The sequence below is a fragment of the Heloderma suspectum genome, chromosome 3 (assembly GCF_057233095.1).
Source record: "Heloderma suspectum isolate Gila_16-S chromosome 3, 16-S_ref, whole genome shotgun sequence".
Classification (NCBI taxonomy): domain Eukaryota; kingdom Metazoa; phylum Chordata; class Lepidosauria; order Squamata; family Helodermatidae; genus Heloderma; species Heloderma suspectum.
Genome location: NC_139460.1, coordinates 36,055,652 through 36,070,230, shown reverse-complemented (window position 1 = coordinate 36,070,230; position 14,579 = coordinate 36,055,652). Strand labels below are relative to the sequence as shown.

The 14,579-nt window shown below is 45.1% G+C and overlaps 1 protein-coding gene across 1 annotated transcript in view; it reads left to right on the top strand.

Moving 5' to 3' along the window:
- Positions 1–468: 468 nt before the first annotated feature.
- Positions 469–14,579, top strand: part of USP12 (ubiquitin specific peptidase 12) — a 30,150-nt gene continuing 16,039 nt past the window's right edge. Inside the window, exons 1-3 of the mRNA XM_084842900.1 lie at positions 469–756; positions 9,587–9,667; positions 10,825–11,038. Of these exons, the coding sequence (XP_084699026.1) occupies positions 709–756; positions 9,587–9,667; positions 10,825–11,038 (343 nt within the window). The 5' untranslated portion in view covers positions 469–708. The remainder of the gene's footprint in view (positions 757–9,586; positions 9,668–10,824; positions 11,039–14,579) is intronic.

Genomic DNA, 14,579 nt, shown 5'->3' with positions numbered 1-14,579 from the left:
GTGCACTGAGTGGGCCTTACTTGCGAGCAAGCATCCATAGGCCCGAACTACCCCACTGCTTCTCGTAGGCCCTTAGGAGCGTGCTTCCAGCGCCCCTGTGTGACACTTAAAACAGCCGAAGGGCCGAAGAACCAAAGCCGCGCTTCGCCACGAAGCAACAGAGGTAGCAACAACCGCACAGCGTGAAGATCCGCGGCGGCGGCAGCAGCAGCAGCACAGAGGCGGACAGAACGCTCGCGCGCTGATCGTGGAAACATGATTGGCTGCGGGAGAGGAGGGGAGGGGGGCGCGGCGCGGCGCGGCGCGGCGCAGTGGCAGTGAATCCCACGGCGCTAGGATCCGGGTGAAACCGAGGTACGGCCGGCCTCGGCTCCAGGGCTTGTGTGTGGGCGGAAGAAGGGCCGGCTGGAGCAGCGGTGAGCGCGCGCGCCGAGAGAGAGGAGGGGGCGCTTGCGAGTACAGGTGAGCGCAGAAAGGAGCGAGCGAATGCCGCGCGCGCCGCCCGCTCGCGCTTTGGCGGTTGGAGCTGCCACGGGTCGCTTCGTCCGGCGGGCGGAGCCCTCGGGGAGTACCGCTCTCTAGGCAGCTGGCTGGAGGAGGCGGCGCCGCCGCCGGGCTGCCTTCTTCCGTCTCCTCCTCCTCCTCCATCAGCGGGACTCTCCCGGCTCGCCTCGACGTTGTGATTGGGTGGAAGATGGCGCTGCGCGGATGGAAACCCTAATGACAGTCTCCAAAATCGCTTCCATCTGTACCATGGTGAGCAGGGGAGATACGTGCATATATATGGGGGGGGGGGTGTCTCCCTGTCAGGCCGCTGCGTGGGTAGATCCAGGCGGGCGAGTCTAGGCGGAGTCTGCGTGTGGGTGTGCCTGGAGGTCTACTCGGGAGGGATCTGGGGGCGTGTGCGGAGGGCAACGGGTGGGGTGGTCTCCGTGCAACTGGGGCCCCCTCCTGCATGGAGGGAGCGCGTGTGGGCAGCCGGAATTGGGCCACCTGCAGCCCGTAGCCTGCCGTGCATGTTCACTCGGAAACAAGGCCCGCTGAGTTCGATGAGGCTTGCTCCTCGTGTAAAAAAAAAAAAGGGCGCGCGTTGGGCTTGCTGCCTTGAGAAAAGGTCAGAAGGCGAGCCTAAGACAGAGGCGTGCAAAGGTTTGGGTCAGCATCGAGAAGAGGCAGAGCTCAGGCTCCCACGATCCACGTTGTAGGGCGGAAGCCGAGATCCACCAGCCGGAGCCTGGTGCAGAAGAAGGGATTAAAGCATTCTGAGCCCAGGCATCTGTTTTGTTTGAGTTCCAGAATGGAGCTCACAGCCCTTCCGTGCAAAAACCCGCTCCTGGTTACCCCAAGCGTTCTTCATTTTTCAGCAGGGTAATTTAGATCGCGGGGGTAATTTTGCTGCTGCTGCTGTTAAGAAATTGGAATTCCAAAATCCTTGCTGATCTGCTGTAAATCACCCGGAAATGCACTAGGAGATCCAGATCTACCTTCTGCCCACCCGTGGATAATGAGCGGGAGAGCTGGAGGTGGTGACAAGAGGGAGAAGCAGGGAGTTGAGTCAGATTAATGGCCTTTCAAAAAACAAATAAAATAAATCTGAGAAGTGGGTGGAGATGGATTTAGGAGGTGGGCCTCATGATACTAGGACATAGGGTAGAACTGATGCATCAGGATGTATAGGTGCTATGTGGGAGCATGACATTTAAAGCAAACAAGGAAGGTGCTTTTCTCATGCAAGTGTGGGAACTGGTAATGTGTTGCATCAAAACAACAGAGCATTCTGTGTTACCTTTAAAGACAAATAAATTGCGGCATATGCTATTGTGGACTAGAGCCTGCTTCATCTTGATTGTCATGTCTATGAAGTCTTCATTTGAATTTACAGCTTCTCCTATCTAGATTTGCTTTTCTTTATGCCATAATTATTTGGAAAAGGAGGGCAGGATCAAAACTGGTGTTAATCCGCGTTAGAGGACACAATATTGATGTCAGTGCTGGCATACTTTGATGTATGACTTATTTAACTATGAAAGAGACAAATGAATGAGATAATTTAGTTCAGAAAACCACCTGAGGAACGATAAAGCCTCTGCAAGGAGGGATTCTTCTGATATGTGGCTTAGGGTACATTTGGTTTTTTAATTCATAATCTGTAGCCTTGCTGATGGTGCTCCTCCCATCCCATCTTAAAATACTTAACTGCTTAGTGTAAGGGGTCAGGGAACTGTGATACCGTTTCCCCTTTGAATGAAAAAGGGTTTGGACTCGATGGTCTTATAGGCCCCTTCCGACCCTACTGTTCTATGAAATACAGGTGCAAGGGCTGTCTCTTTGAGAAAGATACATCACTATTACCATTTGCAGAAGGTTGTAAATGGCACCTTATCTGGGTCCAGGTGATTTATGGTACTACCTGTCTCATAGCCCCACAAATCAAGAAAAAATGAGTCAAGGGTTTGTACTGATCTGTTGTTCTTTACTGAGCAAAAGGATACTAGCCGCTGGTATCTCTTTCTTTCCTTGGCTTAGAGATTACACCTTCTCCCTCCTGCAATAAATTACTTCACTTTTCTTTATAGTCTAGGGTAAATTCCCTCAAAATGGCAAGAGGCATTTTGGTTAATTAATACTGAATCTGAAAGTACTGCTTCTAAGCCCAGAGTTCAAGACGATGTCCAAGCTGGTGATGCAAATGAATTCTTGTTTCTATGGCTGTATAGGAACATGAGATAAACAATTGAATTGGGGGTTTAGGTGCCATCAGAATCAATAGAATACATACCAGAAATGTCCCACAATATCATTTCATGAAATCAGTGTGGCAGACCATATAGTGTTGTCAAAACGTATCACTGCCTTAAAATAGCCGATTTCATGATATGGCATTCTAGAAAAACAGAGCAATGCTTTTAATTCTTCCATGTGACTTGTAAATTAAATGTTATGTTGACTGAAAACATAGGACTATCACTATATATTTTGACATATAGGGGTATTAGTGTAACCTGCAATTTGAGTCCACTTGTTTTTGTCTAGTTAGCATGTCTTACAGCAACCTTACTCAATGTGGTGTCCTTGAGATGTTTTGACCAGGGGTGATGGGAGTCGCAGGCTAAAACATCTGCAGGGCATCACGTTGGAGAAGGCTGGCTTACATGCCAATATGAGATTTCATCTGTTTGAAATAAAACACGATAATGATAAATTTATGAAGATGTTTAATATGCTATAAACACATTTAGGGAGGTCGGTAAAATGAGTACCCAGCTTGCTGGGGGAAAGGTAGTCACGACTGGGGAAGGCAATGGCAAACCACCCCGCTACAGTCTGCCATGAAAACGCCAGCGAAAGCGGTGTCCCTCTAGGAGTCAGCAATGACTCAGTGCTTGCACAGGAGGAACCTTTCCTTTCCTATGCATGTTTAGACAGAAAAAAGTTATACAATGCCCCAGCCAACATGACTGGCTAGAGAGATGTTGGGAGTTGTAGGACTTTTTTCTGTTTTAACAAGTATAGGATTGTACCCTTAATGAAGAACAAATTAAGGTACATAATGTACTCATAGGGGTCTTATAAGGGATCGCGTAGGCCCTTTCCAACCCTACTATACTATTCTATGAAATAGAGAACATTTAAAAGGAGCAATCCACATTTGCACACTTAGCACTTACAGACTCTTTTGCAGCCACACCCCATCAAGGCAAGCCTGAGGAATAGGTCAAATGTTGTAAGGATGGGAGTGAGACCTTTTTTCCTTCTATCTGCAGCTTGTGGTAATTGTATGTTCTTGAGGTGGACAGTTTGCAACTAGCTGTTTGCAAGTAGCAGCACTTGAAGTGATGCAGCAAGGTATCGCTGGCGGGGCTCTGGGCTTCTGGTTTCTCAATGTTCCTGTCAGCCTGGATTACTTTCTTTGCTGTCCTCAGTGATTTTACTGTATATGTCTTTGAGAATTAAAGCTGAGGGTTTTTTCATTGGATAGTGATAATAGACTTGGATTTTCTATCTTCTGTCAACAAAAGTCGCTCTTTAACAAAAACCATAACTTGCTCTTGACCATGTTTTTCTACCATTCAAGAACTGCTAGAATTCAGGTTACACTAATTTTATCAGTTGGGAGGTCATTTGCGGCACTGTTCTCAATTTTGTATGAGCCCATGTTGAACACATTAAACTGAAGTAATACGCTATTATACCAAGTAAATGTATTGAAAATCCAACTATTTTAAAAAGACATTTATCACATTTCTATACCATCCATTAGCTGAAGCTCTCTGGATGGTTCACAAAGCAAACTTAAAACCCCAAAATATAACATAGTAAAATATAATTTTAAAACCTCATAAGTTTAAAAGAGAATAAAGCCACAGTAAGAACCAAGGTGAAAACCAGCAGCAGTGCAAAAATCTAAAAACATACAGAGTTTTTTAAACTGAATGGCTAAAACGCATGGGAAAAAAGAAAAGGGTTTCAACAGGCACTGAAAAAACCACAGTGTAGCTGCCAGGTGAGCCCATCTCGGGAGGGTACTGGGGTGCCACCACTGAAAAAGCCCTCCTCTTTAGTACCCACCCACCTTACCTTATTTGACAGGGGCACCTGGAGAAGGGCCTCAGGATGATCTTAGGGTCCAGGCAGGTGTATATGGAAGGAGACAATCCTTCAAGTAACCTGACCCCAAACGGTTTAGGGCTTTGTAGTTAATACCAGCACTTTGAATTGGGCTCAGAAAAGGACTGGTAGCCAGTGCAGATCATAACTGGCATAATGTCATATTGGCCAGTCCCTGCTAACAATCTCTCTGCCCTATTTTGGGCTAACTGAAGTTTCTGGACCATTTCTAAAGGCAGCCCCATGTATAATGAATGCACTAAAGCAATCCAAACGAGAGTTGCCAGAGCATGGATAACTGTAGCTAGGCTATCTTTGTCAGATAGGGTTGTAGGTAGCACTAAATTGAACATACACAAATATAATGCATATAAGGATGCAATCATATCTGGATGCCTGTTGGCCTCCAAACCCAGAGGCTGACAAGCATCCTACGCGGAGTGGGAAGAACGCAGAGGCGATCTTCGCCTCTGTGCTCCTTCTGCTCTGTATTTTTCCTAGCTGGGGCTCTGTCTAGCTGCTCTGTGGAGCGGGGGAGGAGGCTGGGAAGGCTTGAGGATTCTTTGTAAACTGGCCTCCCCAGGCCCTCCCTGCCTGCTAGCCTGCCCCCTTTCTGTTCTCTCCAGGGTTGCTTTCGTGACCTCAGGGAGGCAGCTGACACAGTTCTCTCTATGCTGGCTGCAAGCGGGAGGGGAGCTTGGACTCCTGGGTCTGAGGGTGGAGCTCTGGGTCCGATGTCAGATCCAGGAATCTGAACTATTTCATCTCGCCCCACCCCAGACGCTGTCTAGGGGCCATAGGATTGCTCTCTAGCTGTATTAGAATCATGAAATCCCTTGGAAATACTTTTTCTGTGTCTCCATCAGAAGCCGTGTAAGATTTACTCATTCAGAATTCCCTCAGAAGGTGGATTCAACTGAGTGTGTGCATTCCAATGCCTCTTCACACACAGCCCCTTGCTTCTTACTTACTATTCAAATTCAGGAATCAGTTTGGTGTATTGGTTATTTAGGTACCTAGTTCAGTTGCTGATTGTTTACCTCAAGCTTCTATACAGACATAGAAACAGGAAGCATTAGTTCAAGCCATCGGCTTGGATGCCATCTTGAATTCTGGGCTTCTGATTGAGAAATCAGTTGGGAACAGTGATTTTCAGATTCAGCACACTCAAATCAGTTTAGAATAGGGGGTTCCCAGCAGTCAACAAAAACATCTCTTGTATCATTTTGCAGACCATTTTTAAGAAATATAGCCTAGACCAGTGAGCTGCAGCATTTTTCCACACAGGACCAGCTCTGGGCTCCAGGCACCACTTCTGAGGCCACTTGGGGCCTTTCCCAGGCTGTGAGGTGGGGAGGGGGCTCTCTTTTCCCCACTCCCAGTCAAGTGGCAACATTATGCTGCCAGCCTTTTGGGGCCTCTCTTCCCCATCCCTCCATATAATCCAAGCAAGTCCTCATCAGTCAGTCCAACAGCCTCACTTAGTCTTTGGATTTGGTCTTTTTCTCATCACTGAAAGGGTACTCTGCCTCTCCTCAGTGCTGCAAAATCTCCCAGTGCAGGCCCACATTGCTCTCTCTCTCTTTCCCTCTCTCGCCCATGCGTTCGATTTTCCCTCCACCTTCAGTGCAGTGCACCACTGCAGTTAGCCAATCGCATTGCTGTTTGCTTCTTGGGTTCCTCATCTCCCACAGCTAATTGGCTGATTGTTCTTGTATTCCCGCCCGACACCCACCTTACAGCTGGGGAGTGGCAGGTCTCTTGACTCCCCCCGCCCCGAAGCTTCCTCTGATAGCCCAGATCACAGCAGCCGGCCTACTGCTAAAGCAAGCAACAAGGCGCAGCTGGAGAGCCCCTGTGAGAGTGAGCAGCTACTACAAAAAGAGAGAGACTGGGTGGATGAAAGGGGCGGGGGAGGCGGAGATGTGGACTTGAAGTGACTGGCCCTTTAGCCTTACATTGAAGGACACTGGCTTAGACTTTTATTCTGCTTTCCATATCCTATGGCATTTGTCCACAACACTTTCATTTGTTTGTTCCCCTGTCCTTCCCCATGGCTTACCATTCACACACCTCTCCCTTTCCCTCTACTTTCAACCACACTGTCTTTCTGTGCTTTATACCCCTACAAGGAAACCTTTGAGTTTCCTATGTTATCATTCTCCAGTGGATTCCTCTGTGCCTTTGCAAGACGGACATGTAAGAATAATGTGCTAGTATTGCATATGTCTTTTAACCGTGTTTCTCTCCTCCCTGCCCCCCAATAAATTGTCTTAACTGGCTTTTGTATGTGTTTCTGTTCTGCATTAAATAGTTACCCAACATCAGCATTATTTCTTTACACTTAGGAGCAACATCTACTTCCTTAATTTTGTATAGTCGAGGTTGTTGTATTATTGGAATATCTGGTGCACCCTTGATTACACTTTAAAAGCAGCTTTAGAATCAGCATAATCACTTTAGTTGAATACACTATATTAAGTGTCCAGGTCCTAAGATGCAAGTGTCTCAGTGTTGTTTTCATTGGACATTAGCCTTAATTTGTGGTAGTTAGGGAAACAAAAATCATTATCACTTTCCCCAGTTTTAAGTGGAAAAGAAGAAACATAAAACAGATGGTTTGGCTATTGTGTATGAATATAGAGCTTTTTTCCTATTATCTCTAAGAGTAAGGATTTTTTTTAATGATCTGTTCTGGGGCCAGCAACAGGAATGACTTGCCCCTTAGTGCCCTGGTGACTTAAATCTAGACATGCAACAGTAGTGTAAACACCATATAAATGTAATTTCAGGAATGGAGATAGCCCTATTGCAGAGGACAAGCTTTTGCTGCTTTTTTCTCTTTAAGGGAGGTGAGTGCTCCAGTGATTGGGAGTGGGGGGGGACGGACACAAACAAAGGTCCTTCAAAGAGGAAAAACACTCCAAATGCATTGAAAATTAGCATTTTGAAGTCTTACTCTCTCACACATAAGGGTATCAGTATGCAGAAAGTAAGAGGAAGGAGGCAGCAACACCTACTAAGTGAGTGCTGAACTGATGGGAGGCTTGTAATATGAGAAGCAGTTAAGCTTGTAAAGTATTTATGGATTAATCAGAGCTGTGAAACATAAAAAATGGAATTCTGAAGCACCCTAGCCAGTGGAGACTGGTGGCTCTGATGTCAGTGGGACACTGAATCTGCTCTGGGTTTCAGTCAGGACTGTAGAACTTCAGGCTTCTGACTGAAACCTGGAGCGGATTCACCATCTCACTGACAGGGGAGCCACCAGCCTCCACTGACTCTAACTGACACATCACCACTGTAACTGTATAACTGTATAATTATTGCAGTGCCTGTGCTTCCTCATAAGGTCTGCTTTCAGAGTTCTAATATGTGAAGCATAGAGTAATAAGAGTCATGGGGCTGGGGGAGGTCCGAAAGCAAAGGAACTGCCTTATCCAAAGTCCTGAGCATACACTGGCAAGGTGGAGGAGCTGTTTTTTTTTCTTTTCTTATTTTCCCTTTTCCATTTTTTTCATAAACCGTTATCCTCCCGTTGGAATTAATGTGAGGGAAATTAACTGCACCAGATCCAGGTCTGGCGTGGTTCTTCCCACTTTCGGAGCCATGTCATGGGCACAGAAGGGCTTTGAATCTTGCAGATTCACAGCCTTTCCCAGCATATCCCCAGAATGCCAACTTGTGGGCCAGCAGGGGCAAGGCGAGTGTTTGTGTACTTGTGTTTTCTGGGTGGGTGGTGGCGTTTGGTTACTTGTCTTTTAGCCTCAACTATTTGCCTTCTGTGAAATGGGTGTTTCTTGACTGGCTGCAATCGCGACAGCAGCAATCTTGTGATGGTGCCCACAACACTTTCTCAGTATCCCACTGGCCCAGAAAGGTTGGGGACACCTTCCCTAAATCATTCTTCAACACCTGTTTGTTGTCCTGCCTCCTTTCATGCCTATTTTGAGCAGGAATAGAAGAAGTTTTTAACCCAATTGTTGGTGCTCTTAGGTGCTAATAAGAAGCCATCTGCATACTCTGCAACTTTGGCTGGATAAGGCTCTGGGAAGGAGAAGGGGCTGAGCCTGACTCAAGTGGTGTTGATTACCCAAACTAGAAGGTGTGCAGGTTTTCTCCACTGTAAGTGGAGTTCAATTTTTGTGTAAGAATGGCTAGATTAGGTGGGTGACCTCTGAGACTGTTTAGAAGCATAAAGCTTTAAAGGTTTTGTCTGTGACCTGGGAGTGTTGATATCTGCATTAAATATGCCACCAGTTACTTGACTTCAGGGAAACAATTTAATCAAGTGCAGAGTGTGTATTCTGCAAGATTTGCAACTCTCAGTGTCACTTCCATAGATGTGTATAACTTGAATAAAGTTTAGTTGGACCTGGATAATGAAAATGAATGCCATTTCATTTCCATAATAATATGTGTACCCTGCTTTTCCTTCCAAAATAAATACTATGGGGATTTGAAAATCGCTTCTCTGTTGTTTTTGTGCGTCATCCAGTGCCTTTCCCTTTTGTTGGTTTTCTGTTCATGAAATAAATCAATGAAAAATGTGAATATGTTTTAAAATGGAGTATTTTAGCAATGCATAATATAAACAATACTTAATATATATATTTTTCCTGTGTTATAAAATCAGCATGAAAAGCTGTAGATGTGTAGCAGTAAAAAAAATCAAATGCATGGTGTAAGCCAGGAGAGCTGAACCTCTTTCAGCCCAAGGGCCAAATTCTGTTTCAGAGAAGCTCTCTGGGGGTTGAGGGCAGTACATTACAGTGATGGGCAGGGCCACAGGCAAAAGTGAGCAGGGCTAAAAAAGCCCCAGTCTCTCCCCTCTCCCCTGAATTTCAGTACCAATTTATAGTAGGAAGCATGCTTGGTAAGTGTATGAGTGATGCAGGTTTTACTTTTCTTTTAGGCATTTTCCTTTAGTAATTTTGTGCAGCAGTTATTCATAAATACTAAACTTTTTTCCTCCTAGGGCGCTAATGCCTCAGCCTTAGAGAAAGAAATTGGTCCGGAACAGTTTCCAGTGAATGAACACTATTTTGGTTTAGTAAATGTAAGTTGCATATTTTGTTTGCTTTGAAAGAAATCGAACTAGAATGAATAATAATGATTAGGAAAGTTGCTGAAGTATTGCTTTGCCAGTACCTTAGAGCTATACAGATTCTGGGCACAGAGAAAATATAGTTAATTAAATACATTTTTAATTCAAGTAGTGGATAATATAGTGAAAGCAGTGGAGGCTGGTAGCTCCGATGTCAGTGGGGTGGTGAATCCACTCTGAGTTTCAGTCAGGATCCTAAAGGAGTTCTCCAGAACTCCCTTAGAATTCTGACTGAAACTCGGAGGGGATTCACTGCCCACCTACATCGGAGCCACCAGCCTCCACTGGGTGAAATGTATGCTGCCTTGATTTTGACTATCCATTATCCATTATTGGGGGACTAAACAGTGTGCTGTGGCACTAAGGGCCGTGCTTTCCAACTGTTCTGGGGAACCTTGGAATTCCTAGGAAGCCTATGAAAAGTTCCTTAATGAGAAGATGAGTAAAAGTGGACAAGCCTCTCTGAAAAATCGCTTGTCTATCTCTACCAATCTTTTCATGCAATGTGCAGCCTCAGAAGAGTGTCACGTATATTTACATCTTACGTTGTTTGTGTGAAGTTCCACACTGATCTGGCCAATGCCCTGCATATGCCAACCTGTGTGTGCACTCGAGAACACGTCAAGGATTTTATACAATGCACTATGTTTCCATGGCAGTTGTTCAGGTGGTTCCGGATCAATCAATGTTGAAAGGGTTCCCTGAAGATGAAAACCACTGCTTTAGGATATTAACAGGAGGGTTGGGAACCACTGCTTTATGTTATTACAAAAAAAGTAAAAGGACAGAGCAGTTAAAATGAACATCTAAATTGGACTGAAAGCATCATTTGCTTTCTGTGTTGTATGTTAGGGTTTTAAATTTGAAAGGCATTAAACTGAAAGTGCAGTCCTACAAAATGCCTTGCGTTAGTTTAGTTGGCTGAGAACTGGGCCTGTTAAGAGACACCTTCAACAGTTCATAGGTCTTATGGTTTTAGAAACTTAAACAGTGAAATATGTGTACAATAAATGTTTCTTAGAAAATTTGACTTTGATTCATGCTCCTTGCTTAAGTAGATAACTCTTCCTTTTCAGTCTGACCTAATAGATCATTTCCTTGTGTTCTAGTTTGGAAATACATGCTACTGCAATTCAGTTCTTCAGGCACTTTATTTTTGTCGTCCTTTTCGAGAGAAAGTCTTGGCATACAAGAGTCAGCCCAGAAAAAAAGAGAGTCTTCTCACCTGCTTAGCTGATCTCTTTCACAGTATAGCCACCCAGAAGAAAAAAGTTGGAGTGATACCTCCAAAAAAGTTCATAACAAGATTGCGAAAAGAGAATGGTAATGCTTAATTTTGCTGTTGTGAAATGTTTGTGTCTATCAGTTACACTCAGTCAGGAATGGGGTGTTCTCCCTCTATTGTTCCTTCCCACTATTCTTACTTGGACTGATCCTCCAAACCTGAACCTATGAAATTTTGCTGTCATAGTTAAAATGCCATTCTATCCCTAGTAAATGTGAACAGACAGTTGTGCAATACTAGTCCTACGTATGGGACTATAATTTTATTCTTTTCAATGGGTCTAATCTAAGCTGGATTTACATTGAATACAAACCTTCGTCTAGTACTGTCTTGTACTTGCAACCAACATTTATTTATTTATTTTTAAAAGATTTAAATATTAGTGCTTTGCACCACCTCATCATGAAGCCCGAATAATAAGGCAAAGCAGGCTTATTTGGAGCAAAATCCTCGTGATATGAGGTGGGTCAGAGCAATACTGAGGCACCCCTGGGCAAAGCACCCCCACCACACACACACACACACAAAGCGCCTCCTCTGCCTCATATATTCGGAGCTCTGCTTAATGCTTGAGCAGTCCAGACAGCCTGTCTCCAAAATGTATCAACTTCTGAAAGCTCACGTGGAGGGACAGAAGGAGGGAGGGGGAAGGTGAGCAGGCAGGGGGAGGTGGGGAGGCAAGCGCAGGAGGAGGAGGGAGTGTGCTTTGGCAAATAGGAACTCTCGGCCAGAACTTACACCAGCAATCTCCAATCAGAGAGAGTGGTGGAGGAGGGGGGTATATATACTTTGGCAAAAGGTTGCGTTTGGTTATTGCGCTAGCTGTGTCTTTGGGAGAAGGCTGGTGTGTGGGTAGATGATCGTGTGTGCGCGCACGTACATGCTTTGGAGTTGTTCCTTCTATTTCTTCGTTTTTGGTTGCCATTAGGCTGTCCTCAATATTTAAATTAAAACGAAACAGCTTGGTTGTAGTGGGATCCTTCCCTCGCTCCTTGCTCGTCCATCCCCTTTGGGACAGTGTCTTTGCAGCACCCCTTCCAGCCGCCTTCTCCTATTTCTTTCTACCTCCAACTTGTTTGTTATTTGTATTAGATATATTTATCCTTTCCATATTTGCTCAAATAACATAGCTTTTCCTCCCTTGTTGCTGCTACGCTCCTCCATCCCCCGCCATTCCTTTGTTCGTTTGTTTATGTTGCTTGGACTCTGGAAAAGGCTGCATTTGTTGTTTAAGGTTGACCCTCACTTCTGCTTTCTCCATTCTATTTCCTTGTTTTTGTCTGTCAACTCTGTCTCTTTAAGATTTTTAAAAACCCAGTCTTACTTCAATTTTTAAAAGCAAACACTGACTTCTGGGCATGTTCCCTTGCCCCTCTTTTAAGTCATACTCAAGCATTTAGTTTTTTCTTGCTTTCTAAATTCTTAAAAAAAGGCATATTATAGCAGCTTATGTGTGTAGTGTTTGGTTCCCCTGGCCCCCATGCTGAAGTGAACCATCTGGGTCTTCTCTGTGTTGATCCTCCCAAAACAGAAATTAAAGAAGGGTTTTAAAAAAAATTATCGTTCACTTTCTCTTGGCTCTTATCACCTGCGCTGTCATCCTGTATTTCTTGAAGTTACCCTGCCTTCCATAAAAGAACATGAAATATAAAACAATAAATTAAAGACACCTGTCATTTGCTTAGGTAGTTCTGTTTTTCTTTAGCTCTTGTGTGTCTGTGTGTGTGTGCGTGCTAGGTTGTTGTTCCACCAACACTATACATCCAAATTTCAAGACAGTGTTGAAAAAGCACGAGACGCATAGTATTTGCATTAATTACCTTCTTATTCCAATAACACTCCACTGTGTGGCGAAGCAGTCCAGTGCAATATGAGGCATCTTTGGGGTGTTGGCAGGGGCAGTGGCGGCCCAGATGCTGCTGTCAGTAGCAGGACCATTAGGCAAGTTCTCTGTCCCCTAATCCAGATAGTGCGTTCTGGAATTTGGCAAGTGGGATGCCCTCGAGAGGGGCTGGGAGGGGCCCAGGTGTCACGCACATCCATGGAAACTGGGAGAAGTTACCGCTCTTTTCTTTGGGAGGTTTTGTGGAAAAAATCGGATTTCACCAGCACCTTGCACACAAGCCAGTGGGCCATACTGCCTGGACTTTGGGGGTGCAGTGCCCTCAAGGGGGCTGGGAGAGACCAAGGTGTCATGTGCATGTGTGGAAGCAGGGAGAAGTTAGAGCTCTTTGCTTTGAGAATTTCTGTGGAAAACATCAGATTTTAACTCCGCCTAGCAAAACAACCACTGGGCCAAACTGTCTGAAATTTTGCAGGTGGCCTCCTCTCCAGGGGGGCGGAGAGGTCCGCAGATTTCATGCATGTATCATAAAAACTAAAAAAGTTAGGACCATTTGTGTTTTCCTATGCAAGTCAATGGGAAAATGCTATAAACGGGCGATCCAGATATCCGAATCTTGCTTCGAATGTGAGTCGAAGCAGAGGGGGTCTGAATCGATCCGAGGTGGATAGGGGTCACTTCAGAGGATCCAAAGCGGCATCCGAAGTGGATCAGGGAGTCTGTGCACAGCCCTATTAAATACCACCCTGTATCAGCTGGTTTCAGGATGGTTTACAATCACACGCAAAACATAATACCGATGAAACAACATCCGGTAAAACTGCAGTAAAATAGCACAAGACAGAGTTCAGTTAAAATCCGCTAGCTTGTCTAAAAGGCCTGGGTGAATAAAAACCCTTGGTGCCTAAATGGTGACACAGAAAGCACCAGTTGAAACTCCCTGAGGAAGTTTCACTTAGGGCTTTACAGGCCACTACTAATACCTTGAATTGGCCTTGGGAATGGACTGGTAGCAGTCCCCTTGGGAATGGACTGGCAGCCATTTTAAAGCTCTTTTAATACTAGCAACATATCCCAGTGCATGTTCCCAGTTAGTACAAAATACAGCGGCTAGATTGCAAACTGCAATTTCCAGACAGTCTTCAAATGTCGTCCCATGTATAATGCGTACCAATAGTCCAAAAGGGAACTTACCAGACCATGGATAACCATGGCCTGACTATCCCCATCAAGCAAATCCCCATCAAGGTTAGGCTTGTATGCCTTAGGCTGCTAAAAAGCACTCTGGGTCTCTAGTGACAAAGCTGGATGTAGGGGCATGCTCAAACTGCACAGCTGATCTTTCATGGAGCGTGCAGGCCCATCTAGTCCCAGCACAGGTCGAACATCATTACCTTGAACCAGAGATGCATCTGCACCCAGAACCACCGTTTTATTGGGACTGAGTTTCAGTTCGTAGGGGCTCTGTCCCTCCCTGTGACCTTGTTGATGCTCAGCAAGTACTCTTGCATGACACAAAAGCTCTGAATGGAAGGATTAACTCCTGGCAGTACTGATGTCATCCACTGAGCAAGTGACAGTTCTTAAATGGCATTCATTTATGACCAAAAGTCAGTTATGACGTTTGGTCATAAATGAATGCCATTTAAGTAATTTGACACTTAAAACTGCTTTGTGGTGGGAAGGGCATCCAGGTGGATGATGCCAAGATCTAGGAGAATGCAGATGAACTCATT